The sequence below is a fragment of the Aphelocoma coerulescens genome, chromosome 8 (genome assembly GCF_041296385.1).
Source record: "Aphelocoma coerulescens isolate FSJ_1873_10779 chromosome 8, UR_Acoe_1.0, whole genome shotgun sequence".
Lineage (NCBI taxonomy): Eukaryota > Metazoa > Chordata > Aves > Passeriformes > Corvidae > Aphelocoma > Aphelocoma coerulescens.
Window position 1 is genome coordinate 28295157 of NC_091022.1, and position 24321 is coordinate 28319477.

General features: G+C 46.1%; 3 protein-coding genes across 3 annotated transcripts; 1 reads left to right on the forward strand and 2 right to left on the reverse strand.

Moving 5' to 3' along the window:
• Positions 1-1288: 1288 nt before the first annotated feature.
• Positions 1289-5555, reverse strand: LDLRAD1 (low density lipoprotein receptor class A domain containing 1). Its single transcript, XM_069023423.1, has 6 exons — positions 5535-5555; positions 5098-5152; positions 3401-3532; positions 2841-2978; positions 2219-2347; positions 1289-1500 (listed from the first exon to the last, which is right to left on the reverse strand). Exons 1-6 carry the CDS (start codon positions 5553-5555, stop codon positions 1355-1357), a joined length of 621 nt encoding a protein of 206 aa, XP_068879524.1. The 3' UTR covers positions 1289-1354.
• A 3454-nt stretch (positions 5556-9009) lies between these two features.
• Positions 9010-17501, reverse strand: TMEM59 (transmembrane protein 59). Its single transcript, XM_069023466.1, has 8 exons — positions 17067-17501; positions 14842-14947; positions 12609-12703; positions 12255-12407; positions 11909-11993; positions 11516-11600; positions 10686-10794; positions 9010-9972 (listed from the first exon to the last, which is right to left on the reverse strand). Exons 1-8 carry the CDS (start codon positions 17484-17486, stop codon positions 9817-9819), a joined length of 1209 nt encoding a protein of 402 aa, XP_068879567.1. The 5' UTR covers positions 17487-17501; the 3' UTR covers positions 9010-9816.
• TCEANC2 (transcription elongation factor A N-terminal and central domain containing 2) lies at positions 17485-22964 on the forward strand. Its single transcript, XM_069023468.1, has 4 exons — positions 17485-17670; positions 18721-18862; positions 20088-20281; positions 22025-22964. Exons 1-4 carry the CDS (start codon positions 17569-17571, stop codon positions 22211-22213), a joined length of 627 nt encoding a protein of 208 aa, XP_068879569.1. The 5' UTR covers positions 17485-17568; the 3' UTR covers positions 22214-22964.
• Positions 22965-24321: the final 1357 nt, after the last annotated feature.

Below are 24321 nucleotides of genomic sequence, written 5' to 3' on the forward strand. Positions count from 1 at the left end.
TTTAACATTCCCCCATGCAGAGTTTTGCCATCTCATTCCAGGTGAAGTGTGAGTCACAGAACTGTAAAGCTATTTATAAAAGGATCTTTCAGATTTCTGGCTGTATCCCAGTGACAAATTAGAAGCAACATTCACCATTGATCTGAGTTATGGTGACAGGCAGAGCTGCAGATCACAGGACAGAGCAGAAATGAGTGAACAGGGGTTTATTTTTAAATATCTATGACCTGGGGTGGCAATGGGAAAAAGATCACCTCATGTTGATTTTGGGCCTAGAAAAGTATTCACTGTAAATGTGGAGTTTTCCTCAGAGACAATATTTTAGATACAGATGAGATTTTCAAAGGAGCAGAGAAAACTTCATCTTTCTGAAATTTCAGTGTCATGTCCATACCTGTATCCTGAGGACTGCTTTGAAGGCTTGGCTGCCTGATCCTGCCTTGCTGGCAGAGGAACAAAACAAGCAGCAAACAGATCCAGTGTCACCCCACACCGCCCTGGGAGCAGCACTTGATTTTCTGCTGCTCTCTGCTCTGAGGCTGCGACTTCTTTTTCCTCCTTCTTTTGCCAAATTCAGTGAAACCTATCCCAGCTCCATGGCTGTTCTCAACCTGCTGCTGCAAAGCTGCACTGCCCTGCAGGTTATTTACTTGCTGGTTCCCTGCCCTGGCTGTCAGGGACAGCTACTCTGTCCCCAAAACCCTGAAACTTCTCCGGTTTTCCTTGCCATTACACTCTCTGTGTAGTCCTTTATGGTTTGAGAAGAGAGCAGGAGGTGGCCTGAGCAGGAGCTCCCCACGGTGTCACCCCCAGCACAGCATTCCCAAGGACACGTCCCAGGAACATCAACACAGAGCCCTCAAAGTCACTGCTGAAACCACCTGCAGATGTGTTTTGAACACAAATAGAAGCTTCTCCTCCTGCCAGTGAAGATCAGGACTGTGAAGATGTGTTGGAGGCTCACCTCACTCAGCTCTGCTCCTTGGGGCAGTTCTCAGTGTCCCTCACATGGCTGCCTGCAGAGGCCCCAGCACATTCATAGAGGAGAAACCCCGGCCCAGGGCTGTGCCAGCAGTGGCTGGTGAAGCATCTCCAGCACAGCATCGAGTCAGTGCTGCCCATGCAGGAAGTGCTCACCTTCACACAGCAGCAGACTCCTGGGAGCTGTCCCACAGATGGTCTCCAGCCAAGGGCTGCCACACGCCCTTGGTGTCCCTGGTCGGTGTCACTGCACTGCTGGGGAGGATTTGCTTGGGCTGGAGCTTCCCAAGCAGGCAGCAGGGCAGGACCCCAAGGCTCCAGGGTGACGTGTGGGAAGCACCGTGCTGTCCCCAGCAGGGATGGGTGCCAGGATTCAGGGTGTGCAGATGAACTCGTCAGACCAGCCCAGGCAGTGCTGGATGCCGTCCCGGCACAGCCTCCTGGGGATGCAGGAGCAGAACTCGTAGTGCACAGGGCTGCAGCTCCACCACTCCCACCCACACGGCGGGCAGGCGGCCACTGGGAAGGACGGAAAACAGGGAACTGAAATGCTTCTGCTGCACTGACCCCCTCCCTCCTTCCTTACATGGGTAAAACCTTTTCATCCCCCAGCAGAAAAGCCACTGTGACAACCCTGCGACTGTGAGCCCACCAAAGAAGACACAGGTTTGGTGCTACTCATGGGAGACAACCAGAGTGTGACATTGCAATGACCTTCATGGCAGACAGGCCATCCTGGGAGGAACAACTAACTGTAAGTCTTTTTTCCCCCAAACTATGGAGCTTACTTAGGAGCAGACCTGCTGCTCATTTTAGCGAGAGGAGGATCTCAATGGCTTTGAAGCTGCTGAGACTCAGCTCCCACCCAGCTCAGAGATGTGCCCATCTGCTGACCAGCTACCAAAGGCCAAAATGAATGGTCACTACTGACTACAGCTACACATCCTGACGAAACTGTTCCACATCAGCAAGCCACAGAGGAGGAGCAACTTTTGGGTCTGGGAGCAAAGCATGAAGCCTTTCCTCTCTCAGTTGCCACCAGGCTTTGATGCAGAAGCCTTGGCAGCTGGTGGGATTGAGTCTGCATGGTTCTTATTCACACCCTATCCCAGCTATTCTGTGTTTTAGTGGTGGATGCCAGCCTCCAGGCATTTCCAGCAGCATCCACAAGCACCACACCTGTACAACCTGTCACAATCCATCAGCAGAAAAGGCAGGAGCCAGCAGACAGACTTACAGCTCCCCGTCTCGTCAGAGCAGTCCCCGCAGTCGTTCATCCCGTTACACCTATGGTCAGCATAGACCCAGGATCTGGGGTTACTGCAGTGGAAAACCAGGTATTCTGGGAGGCTGTGGGGCAAGTCACCTGCAAGGACACACACACAGGACGTGCTTAACTCCACCAGGCATAGACACACCAGCTAAAATGGAGATAGCACACACCAAAGGCTGCTGTCAGGACACTTCCCCTGCAGTATCAAATAAACATGAGCAAATGGGGAAGCTCTGTCACTGGACACAGGAAATCTGCCCCAGGTTTCTGTTTTATTTATTTTCCCCAGGGTGACTGAACAGTAAATTACCTATGTAGGCATACAGCTTCATTGATGGAGGAAAACTACAGCATGGTTTTAAAAAAAAACCTGGGAAGATCAGAGGAGCTTGGAGTCTTTGATTCCCGGCATTCCTGCTAGGTTTTGGGCAGTGCCATGTCTCAGCGTCTGCCTTACAAAGGCTCTGCCAGGCTTATCTGCTCACTTAGGCAGCTGGAAGCATGGAACAGGATTAGAGAAACCGTGGCTGCTGTCTCACAACTGGAAGACCAGTGCAGGGGGGATGCTTACAACAAAACCACTCACCACAGAGCTGCTCCTGCTCATCCTCTCCATTCCTGCAGTTGCTGACCTTGTCACAGACCCAGCTGGCTGGGACACAGGTCACACTGTCATCACACAAGAAGCCTGTCTGGTTATTGGGGGCCGTGCAGAAGCGGTTCACTGAGGGGAAAGCAAGAAAACCTTTATTTTCCAGCATTTTTATGATACGAGGAATAGATCAAGGGGAGTAAAGGGGGGGTTCTGAAATTAATTTTTTGTTCTGGAAATAACCAGGGGCCAGGATTAATCTCTAGTAGGTTCATGGCAGAGTCTGAAAAGCACACCAATAGTCTTAAGTGTGACAGTGCTACCCAGAATTATCCCAGCCCTATGGAGCAGGACAGCAGAGCCAGGGAATGGCTGGTGGCCATTTGGGCTGTGCAAAGCTGGTACAGCCCCCACCACCCTGCTTGTCCCTTTCCTTCCTCCTGGTCTGTGCTGGAGAACACCACTAAACACACAGTGATGGACATGAGGGCTGTGCTCATGCACCACCTTTTTTGCCTCCCTTACCAAAACAATAACCACTCTTGGGATACAACCTGGTGCCCGTGGCAGGAGTGCCAGTGCCACTCCCAAGGCCAGGGCAGCCACAAGGACGAGCAGTGCCACGGCAGAGATGCAGAGGTGTCTCTGTGTGCAGCCAGTGCAGGCACCACATGGATGGCAGTGGCCTGGAGGAGGAAAGAGAGAGAGGTGAGGGCCTGGGGAAGGGTCTGGGGTGTTTCAGAGGGGAACAGTGCAAGGACACGAAGCTGATGTTTTGGGGTCTCTGCATGCGAGACTGGTATGGGCTGCTGGGGTTTAGGGGTTGATAGCTGAGTTTAAAGAGCCAAGCTCCAACATTAAACACCTCCTCACAGGGAATTTTGCTGCTTGCAGTGTGGAAGAACCTGTGCTGCTGTTACAGAGCACCGGGATTGAATGGCACAAACTCCGTGTCTCCATCAGAGCTCATCCTGTGGACTCGGATGCAGAAGGATGAAGGCCAAGCCTCTGCCCAACCCTGTGGGACAGCAGTGACACCAAAACACGAGGCAAGTCGGTGTAAGGCTGGGGAAGGTGCCCTCCCAGAGCCCACAACAAAACTCCTCAAGAGGTAAGATTTCATTTTAGAGCACTTCGGGCTTTCTGCCCCAACCAGGACTCACACTCCCACGGAATGAGGCTGGACTATCAGCACAAAATGGTGAGAAGGAACTGAAGAGCTGCCCTTTCCCTCCCTAACGACATCTCCACAACACAGCAACCTTCCAGGGACTCCAGCTTTCAGGAAGTCAGGTACATAAATCAAACCAACTGCAGAAGCTAAAGGCCAAACCCACAGTCATTGCAACACAAGGGCAGCACACATAGGAGCAACGCCAGGCACCCACCCTCACCTCAGCAACCTGCACCTGGAGCTTTGCCTCTAAACCAACTGGGTATTTTCCTCCATTCCTTCATATTCCCACACCAATAGCAAAAATATTAGTGTGGTCATCTCAGAAACGTGTAATCAGTCACTTAAGACAATCCTGCCTTTATAATTGATTTTGGTATATTGATTTTTGGTATATCTGAACACAAAAATCTTTAATTATAATTTTAAAAAGCTTTCAGGAACTTAAAGAACTTTTAAGTTAGAATTTGTCTTAGCTGTGCTTTGTGTTTACTTAGTTGTTTCAGTGTTCAAACTCAAGGGAAGGCACAGCCTTTGCTCAACAGCAAAAGGATCCTGATTCCAGCAACCTCCCCCTCTGTCACACTCAAGCAGGAGCCAAACACAGAACATTTCAGCTCAGAAGAGAAATGGTGAATTACAGCATGTCTGTGTCTACAAAACACCTCTGACCAGAAAGCACAACCAGAAATTACAAATAGACTTGAGTATAAAATAATGGCAGTGATGAAATGTTGCAACCTGACCTACAGGATTGTTATTTGATTCTGTTTGATCTCACCTTGTCCTTCAGAGTATGGGCAAAATTTGCAGAAGTTTGCCTATTAAGACGTATGGGAAGCCCACAGCAAGCTCATTATGACAGACAAGGATCACCTATCATACCACTATACATACGACTGTCAGCTCCAGGCCAACAGCTGAAGTTTATTAATTTTATAGTCTGGATATTTCACTACAAAGAAAAGGAGGAAAATCAGTCCAAACAGCCCATAAATACTGGTTGTATTTTATATTACATCAATAGTTTCAATTGACTTATACTTTAATAATAGAACTCTGCATTTTATTCATTACCTCTTTCTCCAGAGAAGGACTGTGTTGAACCAAAAGTAGCTGCATCACCGTTTCTCTAGAAGGAAAGGGATAAAAGGTTGTTTACAGAATCCCACAGCCACACAAACTTTGCCCTTCTAGTTCTCACACCATCTTACCCAGGAATACACCATGTACTCCTTTATTACATACAAGCAAAAGTTGCCTCGGTGGAAACATGGCCCAGCTTTAATTCCCAAAACAATCGACCACATACCTTTTAAACCTTAACTACCCATTTGTAAAACAAACACTAACCAAGTCCAGTGCTTTATAGCAACACCTCTCTTTTGTATCAAGTTAAGTAGAAGCAACTCAAAATCTCAGAGAAAGCAGTAATAAAGAGGTCAGGCAAATAGCACCATCAAGAACACGAGTACTTCAGAGAACATCAGTAGGATTTTTCTGAAGGACTGTACCTGGGGATGAGTTTTGTTCATGCTTCCCAGAACTCCAGGGGCCACAGGGAATTCTCTGCACCTCAGCAGGAGCGATGTAACCGGGATACAAACCCAACAGAGGCAGGAGAGCAAGGAGAGCACTGCACAGGCAGGAGGGGACTGGCAGGGCAGTGCTGAGCCTCTGCTCCAGCCCTCAAGGAAAGCCGACCACAAATTCTTGTGTCACAGTGTTTCACAGCAGGGTTCAGACAACTCATAACGCAAACATTTAGGAAGCCAAGAGCCCTGCTGAGAGTCCGGAAGAGGAGCACTCACCTCTAGCTCATCCTGACCGCATTAACCCCAGTGCCAGCCAGAGGAAAACCCCTTTCACAATGAAAGCTTGAGGGAAGAGAGTCTGCACATCTTCATGAAGGTCTCCTTTCTTCACACCTCCTCCCCAAGACAGAGCTGTCACACTGCCCTTGTGGCAGCACCAGCCCAGACTCCTGCCAGATGATGAGATCTCAGGAGAGCTGTGCAGGATACAACATCTGGAACAGCTGCCTTGCTTGGGCAATGAGCATAGGCTCAGGAAATCCTCCAGGGTCTTCTTTTACTTGTGTGCTTGAATTTCCAGGCCTGCAGGAAGTCTTAGCAGCTCAGCCTGCAGCAAACACGAAGTTACAAATACATTGCAGCCTTCTAAGCTGGCTGCAGGTCTCGGCACAGCACATGCAGAGGGAGTTTTACAGCTTCAAGGATGAAATTTCATGAGCAGGCAGTAGTGGGGAGAAAAAGCACCAGCATAAAGTTTTTGAGGAGCCCGGGTTGTTCTTGCAAGAGTTTACTAAGAGCCCTGTGTAAGAGCCAGGTCAAGCAGGCCAGCTATGCATACCCTGCAAAACAATCTACAATGAAGAGTTTAAAATGTGGAGTAAGCCCCCTCTTGGAGACAAATGTCCATCTGAGATGTCCAGAGAGGGACAACACAGCTGGGGAAGGGTCTGGAGCACAAGTGTAATTGAGGGAGGGAGCTGGGGGTTTTTAGCCTGGAGAGAAGGTGGTTCAGGGGGACCTTCTCACTGTCTTCAACTCCCTGAAAAGAGGTTGGAGCCAGGTGGGGGTTGGGATCTTCTCCCAATTAACAAGCAACAGGACAAGAGGAAACAGCCTCAAGTTGCACCAGAGAAGGTTTAGATTGGACAGCAGAAAAAAATTTGTTTACTGAAAGAGTTGTCAGGCATTGGATCAGGCTGCCCAGGGCAGTGGTGGAGTAACTACCCCTAAAGCCATGTGGATGTGGCACTTGGGGACATGGGTTACTGGTGGCATTGGCAGTACTGGGGGAATGGTTGGACTCATTCCTGGAGGTCTTTTCCGAGCTAAAAAATTCCGTGATTCTACAGCCTGACATCTACCACCATCTGTTTCCTGCTGCAGGATTATCAAAGTCAGCTGTAGCCAACCAGGGTACAGTTGGATTTTAGAGCAGTTACCCACATCAAAGACTGCTTAGAGTTCAGAAAAAATGAGTTCATGACAGTGAGGTAAGAAACAGAAGCAAGCCTTTCTGAAGTTTAAAAAATTTTTTTTTTAAATTGCTGAAGATCAGAAAAGCTGAAGAGGCAGCAAATATTAAAGTATCCAATATGATAGGTTATTGTTAATTCTAGCACCCAAAAATCCCCCAATTTCCCCCAAATGTACCATGGCTATTTCTGCCAGCAGTGAATTGCACACACTAAAGAGGGTCACCTCATTTGTGTCCAGATGATTCCATTCTAAATCTGATACAGGCTCAGTTGAACACACGCCTAAAGAGAATATAAAATGCTTTCCACCTGCAATTTCAATAATTTAAGGCCTTTCATTTAAATAGTGGTTTTGAGCAGAGATCAAACCCAAATTGCAGCCTCTGAAAATGGAGATGTTGGTAAGTCAAACATTTGACAAAAAATGAATAGGAAATGATATTTTGCAAAGCCAAATGCCAAGATGGCTTAAAGAGTCCATTTAGATTAGAAGTCTTGAGAAACAGTTCAATTGCTTGCTAGTTATCTGATTTTACTGAGGGAAGATCTTTTGATAAGTTTACAAGTACAACACTTACCAAATTCCTCAGGCTCTGGCTGGCTCTGGATACAGCAGTGCCAAGTGCCAGAGTGCCACAGGCACAGAGCTCTCTGTGACCCAAGAGCACAGTGCTGAATCACTGGCTGCACTGCACAGATCACTCAGCTGAAATGTCATTAAACAGCAAACAAAAGACAAAACACCCAATGAAAGCACAAGTTGTTTGCTTAACTCGAGCCCAGGGCTGTAAGCAATGGAGTTTTGAAGAGAAAGTTTTGTGAAATCAAGTCATCAGCCTAACAGAGGTTGTACTGTCCACGCTGGAACAAGCAAAGAGCCACGTCTGCACGGAGCTGCTCCCTCTGCAACCACACGTAATGGTAAAGAAAAACATTTTAACAGACTTGCAAACATTTCCATGAGCTGTTCAGTTAGAAAAATGGGGATTGCTGAAGTCTCTTCTGGAAATCCCAAACACCACAGTGCTAAGAAGATGGGCACTAATCCCTGAAGTAAAGCCAGCATTGGCAGAGTAATTGCTGAACAGGGTTGCACACAGCAGATCTGAGCTCTGGCATCCCCAGCAGAGCGGGGCCGTGCTGGGCTTTGCTTGCGCCAGCAGAAACGCGGCTGAATCGCTGCTGCAGAATCACTGACGGGGATCTCCTGTCCCTGCCAAGCGAGCAGTGGCCCAGACAGCACCCTGTCCCTTCTCACAGCAAGGCCTCTGCAATGACACCTACACAGAGGGCAAAGGCTGCTGCCACCCAAACTTCTGGGCTGTCCCACTGAAGAGTTCAGCATGAAGAGGTACTGCTAATTTAATTCAGATTGCAGTTGCTGCAGGCTGATAGAAACCGGCTTAAATCAAACATCCTTAATGGGCTGAAAAAGCTCCTGACAGCCACACTGTTAGAGTGCTGCTGGACTGGGGTCTGCACATTCCTGCCTGATGGCCCCTGCAAGCCCCCATCAGCTGCAGTCACACAACCATCTGCTCACAGCCAAGTTGGGAACCACCACTGAGCCAGGTTTAAGTAAGGGAACACATCACTGAGTCAGAGTCTTCACACTGCATCACACCCAGAATCTCCATAGTTCTTCAGTACCTTGTTTTAAACCTTTGAGGGAATTCTGTCTAATCAACAAAAAGATGACAGTGAATTGGAGACCATGCATTCTAGCCAGCACTCACGTAGACACCCTAAAATAAATCACTGACACCCCCAACTTGCCAGGACTGAGGGAACCAGCATATAATAAGATCCACAAAAAACAGGTTAGACATGAGGGATACTGTTAGTTGCTGTTGCTGTGTTAGTGAATCACACAGCAAAATCAGGTCACGTTGCTCATGAGAGGAAGGCTACAGACAGGCTTTCACGCTGAGCCTGTTGTGGTCAATAATTAACCATAGCAAAAAGCTATATAGTCAACATTTTCTATACAGTCAATTTTATTTGTCTGCTCTCATTTCTCAGGAATCAACTTGTTTCTGTAAATGAAGTTACAAGACCAGAATAGTTAATCAAGAACAGAAATTAGAAGTCTTCAAAAAACACAAGTGCTAACTTTACAAGCAATTTAAGACTTAAAGGCTACAGTTTGACAAAATAACTGACCATGTTATGTTCTGCATGTGAAGGGATATGTCTGTAAATTTTAACACAGTTTCCATCTTTCACAAGCTGAGTTCTAGCTTACAGTACCTCACAAATGCTTTCCACCTTGAATATTGCCACACCATAGAAAAAATAGATTTCTATTTTTGGAGACAGGGTTGTTTGTGCATGGACATTAACAAGTACAAAAAAATTCAGCAGATAATTTTATAATATTTTCTCTTAACTACAACAGAAAGTGCAACACTAGAAAGGCATCTCCTGCCTACTTAAAATGTCTTAATACCTTTACAAAGCTTACTCTGACTGTACACATTACATCCTAGAACACACAAGTTTGAAAGTGTCCTGGCAGAAGTATGGAAAGCATGCTTACAACTTCTGTAAGCAAAAAGACACATAAACACCAGTGAGAAGTGATTATGCCTGGAAACAAACATAAACTCATGTCTGAATGTGTGAATCTTCTCTACTAGCTGAAAACAAAAATCCCATGACATTTGTTGATTCTGCAACTTTATTTGCATTTAAAGACTGGCTGCTAAGCTTCTCATCTGAAGAACCACCACAATCAATCAGGAGTTGCTAGCTCTGTTAGAATTAGTCTATCGGATCCAACGGATTTAAATTGCAGATTGATCCAGATTGACTTTTGTAGGAAGAGGTCCTGCTTCTTCATGTTCCTCAGTCTTGCATCTAACCACAACAAGTGCAGAGGGTGGGTATCTGTTGAGTTTTTGCTCATTCATGTATTCCAAATCTCCGTAGATGCTCAGCTTCTGAAATATTTAAACAAGTTACTTTAAGACAAAATACTGTGAATAAAATAAATTTCAGCATACAGCTGCATTCCAGGCTCTGATGGATGCAGCCCTGCAACACAAGCTAACCCAGGCTTTCTGCAACATCTGAAATTCATGGCTAGAACTGGACTTGCATCCAGAAGAAATGCATTAAATCTGCCAGAAGAAGGGCAGATACAGCGTTTGTGCAACAGCTCCTTTGGTGTGCAAACACTGAGCCAGGACTCTCTGGGCACTGGGAGAGTGCCTGTGCCCCTTGATCAGACTCTGCACTCACCAATACTGTGCTGTCCCTCTGTTCTCACTGTTGATCCTCCTGCTTAAACCCATACTGGGTCCCCCCTACACCACCCAACCCTTGGAACAGCTTCATTCCCAGAGTAATGAGAATCAGCCTCCATTTGTTCAGAGTAATCTGAAGGTTGTTGAGAGTAGAGTACTACAAACCAAAAGACATCATGTCTGAGTAAAGCTCAGAGCTCCTGTGAGCCACAGGAATAAGCAAGCATGCTCAGCTATAAAATCATCATTCAAATAAACAAAATTGGCTTGCCATCCACAGCCACAAAATAAAAAACCCCCTCTTTCTAACTGAACCTCCCCCAAATATTTCTTAGTCTCTAGACAGCTGTAACATAAAAGCAATATAATGAATAAATTCGAAATACTGCAGCTCTGAAATGCAGTACCTCAGATGGAACATACTGCTCTACAGCTGTAGCTACAGTTGCACAACAAATCCAGAGCAGCACCAGCACTGACAGGACGAGCGTAGTGGTTAAAATCCAACTGGAATTTCTGAAATGAGAAGAATGTTGATAAATTTTATAGCCTGAATACAAGACAATAGACTCTATAAAGTCTGGCTCATTTTTGACTGCCTTTCCTGCCAATTCATTTGTCTCTGGCTCTTCCAGCTACACAGCCCACTGCAGACTCCTGGGTATTCTAATGCCTCTTTGGTATCACAAAAGACTTGCTGGATTCTGTTACTGGGCCCTTAGCATCCTCCTGTTTACAGATTTAAAAACCAGTTCTTCTGTTATGCATCTGGGGGCAACTCACTGATCCTGCATGTGTAAACTTTTAAGGACAAAGTAAAAAAGCTTTAATAAATACATACTGGGTATTTTCAGCCTGGAAACAAGACATAGCAGTGTGCTACATAACACAGTCCCAAAGAAGTGCTTTGCCCTAAAACACATCCAGAGCTAATGAACAGGCAAAACACAGTATTGACTAAACAGTTCCCAGAACACACTCAAAAAACAGTGCAGGAAATTATCAATATGTTGTTCACTTGAAATGGAAAGGAAAAATCAAAGTTGGCAGGACAGCCTGCACAAAACACGGGTCCAGCACAGCAAAGCAGCACTAACAGTCAGATACAAAATTGTGACGCTGTGTGCATCCTGAGCCTACAGACTTGGAGACCTTGAGACCTCCCAAGAGTGCTGCACACACAGAGGAAAGGCCTTTATCCTCCTCAGTGGGCACAGACATCCCAGGCCATACGTACATGGAAAGACACTTGAAGAAGCTGTCGTTTGCTCGCTCCTCAAAGAGTCCCCGGAATGTCTGTGAGCTCCCTGGACGTCCATCTGCTGAGGTACAACAGCAAAACAGAGGTCAGGAGAGCAAGGACAGGGAAAACCCAAACCCCACACACTGTCTGTGTAGACAGCATAAAAGGAAGCTTTTAAACCAGCCCCAGCTTACAGGTTTCCATTTCCAGCAGAGCTGGATTTCTACCACAGTTTGCCAAGTGTACACAGTGCACTCTGCACAGTAAATAATTACATTGCAGCTTTATAAAAATTTGCTTTCATATGCCACCTGTAACTTCGTTTTTTAAATTTGCATGACAGGGAACATTTGCATTTACTCTTCCAAAACACAAAGAACAACTTACAGGCTGTTTTACTCAGCGACAAGGATCCTCTTGTATCTCCAGTTTCCTGATCAAGCTGTGGAACATACTGCACTTCTGGCTTTGACTAAAACAAAATAAGGAGTTAGGAGATCCTGCTAGAAAGCTTCCACTGATTTTGGTAACTTACATTTTCAGAACTATTACAGAAATTAACCTTAAGACATGCTCCATTCTTTTAAGTTTGAATTTTAAAATGGCCCTAAAGGCAGTGAAAGACTAGGAAAAACGAAACACTTTTGATGGTGCTCCACAGTCTTTGGCTGGAAGGAGCAGAGTTGAAGTCAGCAGCCAGGACACCTTAATCTCAATGAAAAAAAGGAAGCACCTGGAATATGACAATTTTGCCATCATCTGCTTGAAGGTAGAAAGTCCATGAGGATGTTATGAAGCTCTGAGCTGAGTCCATCATGTCACTCCAGAACGATCTCACCAGTGTCAGAGGAAAGAGGAGATGAATTCTTGGCATCAGGGACATTAACTGCAAGCACAACATTAACATTTTTTCCATTTGTTTTTATTTGAGAAGGACAGAAGTTATGTTCTTGCTCACCCCTTGCCCCATGTCTAGATTTCAGTCCTCAGGAAGATTTATTTTTCCATTGAAGAAATTTAAAAATGAGAAGACACACACAGAACAGAAACAAGTAGGTGGTATTTGAAAAACATGTCACCTACTTACTTGCTCTTGCCTTAACTCAGCAAATGGCAACTGGTTCTGGCATCCAAGATGGCAAGCATATTGTTCATCAGATTGGGAGTATGCTTCAGTACAGGCTGCAAGGGAGAATTTCCCCAAATGAGATGATAAATTCTGCATTTTAGTTAAGAAAACATTCCCAGTGTAAGTTGGATCAGAAACAAAGCAGCAGTTGACAATCCCATTTGCAGAGGAAGATATGGCAATCCCAGGGTAGCATTTGCTCTGAGGTCTAATGACAGAATCAGAGCTTCAACAGGGGAGTTGAAATCTGGCTGCAGTCAGAGCAAATGATCACCAACGTTACCCTGGCTGAGCTCAGGGATGCAAGTTCTCATGGATCCTTCCCACTGCCACTATAGCTTTCCTCTACATATCACATAAAGCATCAGAGAACAGAGATGGAATCCTAAAGAGAACAGAGGGACCATCAGTCCATTAAATCCCTTTGAGGTAACACAGAAGCCATGGTACCACAGGAATATCAAGGGAGTGTTTCCTGCTAATACAGAAACTGCACTGAAAGTACTATGGAATAATTTCTTATGAAAAAGGAAGCTAACTCGTTGTTTTACAGAGAGCTTCTATTAATTGCTCACTAGAGATCATAAAGACCAACAAATCTAAAATATTTGGAGAGAATAATTTAGTTTATTCTGCCCATGGACAAATCAGGCAGATGATATACAGGCACAGCTCTCCTGCACAATTCTAAAGCTTACGTGGACTGTGTTGCAGTAGTGCCTGAACTAAAAAAAATCAAACCAAGAAGCAACACAGAGGACAGGTGCTCTCCCAATTTTCCAGAGGAGCAAATGGACCATCATAAAGACTAAGAAGCTGGCAGGAAGCATGGCAGCAGCAGCTAAACATTTAAGTGTTCAGCTCATGGCACCTGAGCAGCCATTCCACGCTACAACTGCCACAGAGTCAGTGTTTGCAGGAAGCACCAGAGACAGAATTGAGCAGATCAGCCAAGATGGATCTGCCAAGCACAGAACACTCACTCAGGGCACCCACCAGCAGATTACAGAACATAAGCCAGCAAAGACAACAGTCCCAGAAAGGGGAGTTAAACCAGAAGCAACTGTTCCATTACTCTACATGTGCTCTATTGCTACGTTACCCTGCTTTATGGCACTCTTTCGTGTGTGGTTTGACAACTACACTGACAGGCTGTATCACAGCTACACACACAGTGTGACAGACTGGAGCATTAGCCCATTTCTGGAGTATTTAGTGCAGTTTTGTAACACATCAGCATCCTTCCATGTCAGGCTTCTGCTTCCCTACCTGAGCTGGCCACAAGCTCTCTTACTTTCACAAGCCACTGAGAGGACAAAAGCCTTCCTGGAGTGCTGGCCTGGTGCTTACTGGCAGTAAAGATAGAGAGTTCCTACCTTTCATTTCTGAATAAAACATTGAATCAGCTTCCTCAATATTATTGAAAGAAAGTTCTATACAATTCCAAAACCACTGTTAGTTAGCCTGTATCACACACCATCCCTGGAGGAATTTAAAGGTGTGGCACTTGGGGACATGGTTTAGTGGTGGGCTTGGCAGTGCTGGGGGAATGATGATCTTAAGTCTTCTCCAACTTAAATGATTCTGTATTTCATCTTCACTGTGAAATCTTTGCTCTAATACAGATAGCCTGAGAGAATTAGTAACCAATACTTAAAGGCCTATTCCAAACAAAACACGTACTTCACTCCCAAGGGTTTTGCTGCAGGGAAAGCTTAGGATGTAGCCTAGACCACAAGTTACAAGGCATATTAATATCTGTGTTCTTGCTCCACTTAAAAATTCACTTCTATACACAGATTTTTCAGGAATGGCAAATGGGACTGATTGTCGCAGGGAATTATTAAAAGACAAGTGTTCATTTGCCTGGATTTTCCCCCAGGCATTTTGTGTTTTCTATGACAAACTGTTTATAATAAAATGAAGTATTCCTAATTTATTTACAGAGACTGATGATACTTGAGAAGTTCAGGAAATCAGCAACACTAAGGAGAAACTCACAGAAAACAACCTTCCCCTGAGATTTTTTTTTTTTTCAAATATCCTGTACATAGACTTTAAGAAGCTGTTAAACAAACCCAAAGCAACTGAAGGAATGCCACCAATTTAATACCACCCTTTCAGACATTGCAGCTCTCCCCTCCATTATGTCTTCATACGATGGGATGTTGAAGGGGCTCTGAGGGCTCACCAGAGTCGCATTCCTGTTTGGTCCGATTCAAATCGGCGCCATCGTCCACAAACTGACAGATGGAGAAGAGTCGGCAGCCCCGCTGGCAGGCGTACAGCTCCTCTTCCTGGGGAGGCACAAGGACAGGCTTGCATCCCTCCAGTCCACAACAGATTGTCAGAAAACAAGCATTTTTTTGTTGTTTGGTTGGGTGTTTTTGTGCTTCTTCCCTCCATCAGACCTACAACCCAGCTCAACGTGACGACCCGAAATAAACCCAAGCCAAGCAGCGCTAACAGCTTCCGGATTTATTTCAATCAGAGCTTTTCCTTCTGCAGTGGGCAAACCTGGAACAGCAAATGCTGTTTTGTAATTCCAGGCACACAACTCACAAGCAAAATGAATTTTTAAGAAAATGTTGTGTTTGAAATTAAGAGACAGTGCTGTAAAAGATTTATTGATGTTTAACCCTACAAAGAGTATCAAATCTCCATTTTCAGAACTGAAATGGTAAAACCCTAACCCTAACCCTTCTAAAACTTCTAATTTTTACAGTGTAATACAATGTATCTAATCAGACTAATGACTCTAATCACAACTATGACAGAACTATCACAGGGATTATTTTCTAATGTCCTACACAGCATCCTGGTTATCTGCTTATTGCCAGACCAGCTCCACAAACACAAGTGTTTATTTATTATATTGAACTGAAGGGCAAAAGTGCTTCCTCACTGCCAACCATTAAAATTAAGCAAATAAAGAAATCCTACACCTAGTATTTCTTCTGTCCACAGCACCAAGGGGATGGATGTGAACCGAAACCTTTGTCACCGGAGTGTCCCACCTCTGACCACACCCTGTCACTGAGCCGTGAATCAGAACTTCAAAGCCAGCAGCCACTCGAACTGCACAGGTGCAGAACAGGCTCTGAAGTAATTTAACAACAACCAAACACACACCTCTTGTACAACCTGTTGTAAACGACCTGGACATTGTAACTGAGACCATGAGTTCACGTGCTTTAAAGGCACAAGAGTAAAAAATTGTGAATATAAATTAAAATTCAAGTCTCACACTGACAAAGTGGGTGTGCCATCACAGAAAACATCTTCTGTAACTTGATACCCAGATAAATCAGTTTACAAATATATTTCCATGACAGTCTCAATGAAGTTTATCTCATTTTCCAATCACAACAACAACAACTTCCTTCAATTCCACCAGCAGTTTTGTGACAAACAGAACAAACACTAAACGTAAAGGAAGATGTGATTGTACTAGTGAACAGTTCCAACAACACATAACAAAATTAATATTCAAGAACTAAAGTAGCAAAATTCAAAAGTGCAATAAAAATCACAGAAATATCAGCCCTCCTTGAACTTCAAAAGGTCCTGCAAGAGAAACAAGAGCAACGCACCAAAACAAGCCATAAGCACACATGAAAATTTACTTTTATTTCACACAACTCCCTGCTCCTTCTCTCCATGGTGACACCAGGATCAGCTACAAAATCCTACTGAATTCCACGGGGAAGCAGACAAAGCCCTGTTACCTGATCCTGGCACTGCTCCACTTGCCTGCAGCCTTCCTGTGAAATCCCAAATCTGGGATAAGAGTGCCACCTGCTACACAGCTACAGCTAATAATGAAGTTTATTGCCAAAAAAGAACAAGGAAAGATGAGATTTTTGATCCAGGATTTTCCAAATTTAAGCCCGTAGTTCAAAGCTGTACAAAGCATGAACCAACAGCAAAACTCTGAGGTATGAAACTAAATTCCTATCAGACACTATTTCGGTATTTTATCATGAGATAAAAATTTCCCATAAAGGCTCTGACGAGCTACTTGTTTGTCATCATTTATGTTTCACCCTTCAACATCCAGTGCCGCACTGGCACCCTGACTCAGGATCTCTGCGCTGCCACAAACGCAGCACTCTTTTAGTGCCCAAAATATGGAACACCCCCAAGCCAAATTACAGCTGCCTTTTTAGGAACAGGAAGAAAAAACAGGAACAGCAAAACGCCCAAAACCCACAAAAGCCCCAGCACTGACAAAGCTCTACTTTGACAACAGCGCTTCTTTGGCAAGCGGCAGCCTGCCCATCTATTTCCATAACGAAGTATCTGTCTTTAGAGACGAGACGGAGCTGCAGGGGGAGAGGGGCAAAGGAGCGGCCGTGCCGGCCCCGGGGAAGGCGGAGGGAAGCGGCGCAGGTGCGGGGAACGGCCCGCCCGTACCTTGGGGTAGGTGTGCAGGGAGTAGGTCAGCTGGCAGGCGCGGTGACACGACGCCGTGTTACCCAGCACGGAGTCGAAGGCCTCGGAGGAGGCGGCGGGGAGCGGCCCTGCGGCGGCTTCCGCCTGGATCACCAGGAACAGCGGCAGGAGCAGGAGGAGGACGGCGAGGCCTCCCCGCCGCACCGCCATCTTCGTCCCTCCGCCCCGGCACCGGCCGCCGTCGGCCTCTCGCGAGATGTGCCCACGCCCCGCGCGGGGCGCGCTGGGAGGTGTAGTCCGCGCAGCGAGGCACGCCCGCCCGTTCCACGGAGCCTCGCCCCCGGCGGGCACTACCGTGCGGAAAGAACGAGGCAGCGGCACCGCCTCCCGCGCGGGGCCTGCTGGGAAGTGTTGTCCGCACCGCGGGGTGCCCCCGGCCATCCCATAGGGCCTCGCCCCTGGTGGGAACTACCGGGCGGAAATGGTGGGGCGGCGGCGGCGGCTTCCGTGAGGCCGGGCTGACATGGATCGGTTCGTGGTGCGCCGTGCCCGCGATCCGCAGAGCCCCCGCCGGGCCGCGCCCGGGCCTCGCGTCTGCCGGCAGGTCACCCTCGAGTCCCTCAAGGCAGGTCACCGGCGGGAGGGAGCGGGGGCACGGCCCGGCCTCCCGGGCCCGAGGAGGGTCGTCATCCCGCGGCACCGGGTGCGGCACGGGCGGGGCAGCGCGGGGCGGCGGCGGAGGAGGAGCGGTGTGTGAACACCGGCCCCGCACCGAAATCTTTGCAGGGCTGAGGTGGGATCCTCGCAGGGAAGTGGTTATACAGGTGCAGAGGGCTCTGCTGCCTTGGAGGGGGTTCCATGGGTTATAACTCAGCGTGGTGCAGGGTCAGGCTGGGCAGACGATTCTAGGATAGCCCGGTGGCACCGCCAGCTTCAGTATTTCCAGCTGGCTCCCTTCCCTCCCCAGCAAGGAAATCCCTTCACTTCACTTCATGGATGTCTTGCGTGAGAGCTGCACAAGAGCTGAACCCCTCTTGGTCACTTGCTTGTAGAAACACAGCAGCAAAACATTAGCTGCACCAAAAAGTTCATCGATGTGTGGCAGAAATCAAAAGAATGGTTGCGTAAAGCACTGTAGTTGTCTGACCACTGCTGAATAAGATGCCTCACATCCAAAATACGAGACTTGAACTGTTTGCAGTCTGTTCTGTCAAGGTCTGTGGCAAAACCAGTGAAAAACGCTGCAGCTGTGCAGTGTACTCAGGTCTGCATTCGTGTTCCCTAATGCTTTGTTTCTCACCTTGCTGGCATTATTTTACTTTTGCAGTCAATCTGAGTGGGATTCTAAGGATAATCGGCCACCTCCCCCTTAATCCCTTTTCCTATTTAGAGACATTTATACAATGGATTCCTTAAATTCAGAACACTCCCAGGAGATGTTTGCTGTTACCTGCCCAGAGTTTGGCAGACCAGGGTGATGCCTCTCACTTTGCTTTCTGGTTACTCGGGTCTTGATTTGCAGGGGTTTTCTAATTCCAAGCAAGTACCCATCATATATTCTGTGCCATGATCAATAATTCATGCATTGATAACAGCCCCATTAGCTGAAATGAGCACAGTGTCCTTACTTATCATAACAATGTTCCACTTCCCTAATGGCTTTTCTCTTTCCCAGAGAGTTGTGGTTGTGGAAGACATAAAACGATGGAAGTCCATACTTGAGCTTCCTGGGCAACCAAAAGAGAACCTGATGGAAGCTTTGAAGGAGCTGAAGAAGAAAATACCTTCCAAGGAAGTGTTATGTTCCACTAAAATAGGTACATCTGGTCTATCTAAACTCTGAATATTAGACTGTCTTGTGTCTGCTTGGCTTGTCAGTACACAAAGAGACTAGTCTGGAAGCTTTTTAAGAAATGAGGAAATTGCTGCCAATGAAATATTGTTGATATCAAGCCTGCAGTTTTCACAGCTTGTACTGAAAAAGTCAACTGTCCTCTGATTCCTCCCAGGAAATACTGCATCACCCCTTTTGTGGTCAGAGTTTGGAAGAGCTCTCCTTGGTACCTGTGTGTTTTATTCCTTCTGCTGTCTGTCAGTGCTCATTTATCTGATTTGGCTAAATCCTCTGAAGGTGTGAGAAAATCTCCTCAGACTGGCTTCCTGCATCCTCATCCTGAGGAATCCCCGGCAGATGGGCAGCTCCATGCAAATGGCACAGCCCAATGCCTGCCTCTTTTCCGTAGGACTTGGGGGAGGGATAATGTGTGACCACATGGTCCCTGGCTTTCCTGAACAGGGAGAGCATCCCGGCCTTTGTTTGCCATCAGAGCAGGCGGATCTGTATTCACAGAGCCCTGGAAAAAGAGGTGTGATCCACCCCTTTCCCCATCCTTCTGATCTGTCGTTTCATTTGCTATCTTCAGCTTATTCAGGCTTTTCCCGGGATTTTTCCTGTCTGAAAAGCGCCGGGCTGGAAGAGCCACTGAAGCCTAACACTGACATCTCCTGGCCGACAGCGCTCCTGGCCAGGGAAAAACACCCCTTTGGAAGCAGGAAGGTCCCTTTTGTCTCCTCGCAGGGGAAAGCCTCCTCTGCACTGCTAGGCCCTCTCGACAGGAAAGATTCTGCTTGGAGTCACCGTGATGTTCACATGTTAAAGTGCCGCAGCCATCACCAGCAACATCTGCTTCCTTAAAGGGGTTTCCAGTAAAAAACCAGCATTTTTTATAGGCCAAGCTTAAAAGCTTTCACCAGATCCAGAATCTGTGTAAAAAACTAGTGTAGCCCTGTGTTACATAAGTGTTGCTTCACACCTTGGTGACTTGGAAAGGTGATTTTCACAATTCCTTGCTAATTTCTCAGGCTCCATGCTTAGCTCCTAGTCATTTTGTATATATGCTTGTGTCAATGCTTTGGTTGTTTTGCTGAGACTGCCTGAGTTAAAAACATGTGTGGCTCCTTTGGCACAGATGTGATTTGGCTGGTGTCAGTTGTATTTTTTTCCCACCTGCCAGTCCCAAAAGAGCTGTTCCTGTTTTCCAGGTCACACTGTGAACAAGATGCGCAAACACCCCGACCCGCACGTGTCCGGCCTCGCCAAGGACATTTACAGGGAGTGGCGAACCTTCATCAGGGACCACTCCAACAGGCCCTCCATTGAGGTCAGGAGCGACCCCAAGACTGAGGCTTTCAGGAAGAATGCTCGGAAGCTGCTCTGTGAAGCCCTGGAATTAGAGGTACAATTCAGAGGCACTTGTCTGTGGTTCAAAAACTTCCTTCTTGTAGGAATAAGTTAAACCTTTTCCAGCCAGAGCTACTGCCAAGCAGAGTGGGGACAAGACCAGGTAATCTGTTCCTATTTTTAGGGATTCACAGCACATCCCTATTTATAAGTAACTCCATTTGCAAGGTAGATAATGTTTTTTGGTTGTTAACCAAGTGAACCTGCTAATTGTAAGCAAGGTGTATTTGCTGTCATTTCCATAACCTGTCAACAGATTACTTGTGTAGCCACTGCAGTTGGGCTGTACAAGAGAAGGAGGAAATTAATAGAGCATGAAGTTTTTCCTATTAAACAGCTGTGGAAGCAAGAGTGGGACTTTTTGGGTGTTTCCTAATTCAGTCTTTGTAAATTTAAATCTATAGCAAAAACGGAGAGGTAAGGTTGACAGTATATAAAGTGGTGATAAATACCAGATCCCTCAGGTATGTTTAACTAAATGGACAAGGCTTTGCTGTAAGGCTTAATAATAGTTTGCTTGGTCTATGAAATGCCATAATAATTATCCTTTTCCATTTATTCATTAATTATCCTTTAAATGATGAGTCAAGCGTTAAGCACTAAAGAATTTCAAAGTTTTGTGTTTGCTGGCTGTGAGAACAACCTCTCCAGCTTCCAGTCTGGTGCAGCATAGAAGGATGGTTTGCTGTTGGAATGCCTCAGAAAGGTAGGAACTTACCTTTGCTGGGTCAAGCTTAGATCTTAGCACAGCTATGCATGGTGATTAGACTGGTAGTAAAGTCTAAATCTGTGGGATATAAAGACTCAGGTACAACCCTAAAACGAGTAGAATTGGGTAAAGCAGAATTGCCTCTGAGCAGGACTCACCTGAAAACACCTGCAGCCACCACATGTGCAAGCAGAGGTCACAGCAGTTGAACTGCCTATAAAGGCAGGGGAGCCACAGCTGCTGCACCGACACCTGAGAGACTGACAAAAAGGAGAAGGGAAGGTGGGGCTGAGTGGGTCCAAGGGGCTTTTTAGTGATGGGTAGCAAAACCTGTGTGGTGAAGGACTTGCAGGAATACTACTTGGCTCACTGGAATCTCCTGCATGCAAAGCATGGGAGATCCCCCATCACAAAAGGCAGAAGTGAAATTAAAACCATTTCTTGAAGGGTGGGGGATTTTTTTCCTAAACTGTGCTGAATTACAGGTTTTGGCACACGTTGAAGCAATAACTACATAATTAACATTTAGCAAATCCCTTTCTGCGTTCTTAATTACACCTTCTTCTACACACAGAGAGCCCACATTTCCCTTTATAGCACCAGGCAGAGTTGCCAAGTGTTTGGCATGTCTTAGAGTTGCTGTTGGAATCAAGTTTAAAATAGTATCCAAGGTATCTTATGTCAGCAAGATCAAAAGTGAGCTTTATGGAGACACTACAGCATAGTTTATAATTGCAGTTGAGCTTGATACCCAAAGCTTGTCACAGATTAGTTTCCTGTTGTGATGGCAAAGTACTGCCACCCAGCTGGAGGTGGGGATATGTTCCCTGCCACTGACCACGTTGCCTTGTCCCTTAATTGCTAGGGTGGAATTAAATTGCTCTTCCTGTTACACTTGTGATGGGAAGCAGATTTCCTTGAATCTAAGCTGATTAATGAAGAAACGCTGAAAAGCACCAAACTCCAATTTCAATCAGCTGGCCTCCTTATTAAATGTAAAGATCTAATTTTATACTTTGCTGTTTTCAGATTGATCACCCACTGGCTGAAAATATTGAGCGCGAAGCTTTTCATCTCTGTTCCCGCCTCATTAGCGCTCCGTATCGCAGGGCCGTGCGAGCCCTTGTCTTCTCATTAAAGCACAAACCTGAGACCCGAGCAGGAGTCAAGGCTGGCACACTCACTGTCCCTGCCTTTGTACAGAGCCATAAAAAGTGAGGTGTTGAGAATTTCCTGTGCCTGCATTTCCCTGGAACTGGGAGCCCTCCCTGTGGTGAGGGGAGTGCAGGAGGGCTGACCGTGTGTGACTCCCTGGCACCACTCCATGAACTGGGCTGCTGGAGGGAAGAACTAATGATGGAATGGGTGCTATAAATCTGACTTGGTAAAAATCCATGTGGGCTTGTTGCAAGGAAAGTTTCTTCTACTCTGCTGTATATTTTCCATCCTTGCTGACTCACCTGTTTCTCTCTTCTGCACATTTGTCATAGCTCAGTTTAGCTCCATCCCTGATGTGGATCTTTAGGTGTAATCAGCTGAATAACCCTTTTAAAGGAGCAGCTCTGTGCTGTGCTGGTTGGAAATACTGGGAATTCAGGGTAATTTGTCCATGGGAGGGGATTCCTAGTGGATAATTGCAAACTCTGGTTAGCCCTAAGTCAGCCATGACTGCTGCAGGTGGGCCCTGCCTGTGGCAAGAACTGTTTTGCCAAGGTGATTTCCCTTTGCTGCATTCCAGAACTGGATGCAAAATGGATTTCAGTAACTTCCATCATCTCAGCCATCCTGTAATTTGGGGCATTTTCTAAAGCCCCAGGGTATAGGTGCTATCTAATGCCTCTGCTGTTCAAGGAGCAGCTCACTCAGCCTTCCAAACCTCACTCATGATGTAAACGTGGTGCTTGTTCTTACTGTAATGTGAAAGAAAACATGTAATGAATTTTCTAAATAAAATGAAATACTCCTTTTACAGGCTTTTTTTTTTTCCTCCAAAAGGAACATGGTTCAGAATGTTTGTGTGAACAAATCTAAGCAACAAACTATTGTTTAAATTCTTTCTGGTTACTGAAAACTGGAAATCTTGTCGCTATATTTGCTCTGACTTCTTTTGTGCCACAAGTTGTCTCGTTCTCCATAAGCTATTACTGAGGCTGTTCCAGGCATGGTGTTCATGTCTTCACCTAAAAAATTACTGACTGCCATTACTTGGACCTGCTAGATACCTTTTTCTTCTGTAGACCCTTAGCAGAAACACCCAAAATTTAGTTGAGGTGTTGAAATTTAATTAGATAATTGAGGGTTCTCTTAGAAATATCTACACTGCTTTGTTTGCTTGGGCCAGTCCAAGGCCAGTTTTGCCTGTACACATTGAAGGTGTCCCCAAACAGCTGAACACAGAGGTTTCATTTGTAGGACGTTAAGGCTAGGTGTGCTGGAGGCAGAAACTGGCAGATCCTTGAGTGGTGATGGTGTGGGTAATATTCAATAAGATGTAACACTTGTTGACCAAGCTATAGCAAGAAATGGGAAAACCCTCAGTTTCTTACAAGCAATCAGCTTCATTTCCCCCTTAAATAGCTTCAAACTGCACAGCTGTGATTGAATTTGTCTATCCTGGACTGTCAGGAGGGGTTCAGGATCAATGAATGACACAGGTTTTGCATCAGAGCTGCAACGCCAAGACCTGCAGTATTTATTTTTAGCTTCCTGTTCCTGGTGCTGGGCTGTGTTTTCTCTATTTGGGTAACATGTGAGAAGCAAAATTCCTGAAAAGGAGGAACTTCTGGTCTAAGGAAGGCCAGGCCAAGGAAGTTTCCCACACAGGTCAGATACAGTCCGGCTGTGCCAAATACTTTTCATTTAGAAAGTAACTTCAGGGATGCAGAGTTGCTGCACACAAGCAGAAAACTCTCCTATAAACTTCCTCTATTTAATGGTTGATGGTTTTGCCCCACTTGTTTCAAAGGAACCCAAGTGTAAAGCTCTGGGTCCAGTTCTTTTATCTTGATGTTAAAGCTGGCAGTAACATCTGGGCTGAGGATTCACAGACTCAGCTTTGCAGAAAACTGACTGGAGGAACTGGAAAAGAGTCTGGAGAGTTGGACTCAAGACCCACAGCACAGGAGGGATTCAGGGAACAGGGAATGAATGCTTTAAGGACAAAAACAGAGGGGAAGGTGGGGAAAGGAAACAAAAACAGAGATGGGAAAGCAATAGGCCAAAAAGGGCTTCGTTTTCCCAAAGGGTGATGCTGAGTATGACAACAGGATACTTGATACCTGCCACTAATGAAGTTTTTAATTAGTCTATAAAAACAGATTCCCTCC

Bases quoted from the DNA above. Each gene is read 5' to 3' on its own strand.
- LDLRAD1 (XM_069023423.1), bottom strand. From the start codon at position 5,555: ATGAACAAAACTCATCCCCAG. The intron at 2,979-3,400 runs GTTGTATCCCAA...CTTTCCCCTCAG, and splicing joins ACTCCTGCCACGGGCACCAG to TGAACCGCTTCTGCACGGCC. The intron at 2,348-2,840 runs GTGAGTGGTTTT...GTGTCCTTGCAG, and splicing joins TGAGCAGGAGCAGCTCTGTG to GTGACTTGCCCCACAGCCTC.
- TMEM59 (XM_069023466.1), bottom strand. From the start codon at position 17,486: ATGGCCGGGGGCACCCCGCGGTGCGGACAACACTTCCCAGCAGGCCCC. The intron at 12,704-14,841 runs GTGAGCCCTCAG...TCTCCCTTGCAG, and splicing joins CAAACAGGAATGCGACTCTG to CCTGTACTGAAGCATACTCC. The intron at 11,601-11,908 runs GTAAGTTGTTCT...GTTGTACCTCAG, and splicing joins GTCGCTGAGTAAAACAGCCT to CAGATGGACGTCCAGGGAGC.
- TCEANC2 (XM_069023468.1), top strand. From the start codon at position 17,569: ATGGATCGGTTCGTGGTGCGCCGTGCCCGCGATCCGCAGAGCCCCCGC. The intron at 18,863-20,087 runs GTACATCTGGTC...CCTGTTTTCCAG, and splicing joins GTTATGTTCCACTAAAATAG to GTCACACTGTGAACAAGATG. The intron at 20,282-22,024 runs GTACAATTCAGA...TGCTGTTTTCAG, and splicing joins GTGAAGCCCTGGAATTAGAG to ATTGATCACCCACTGGCTGA.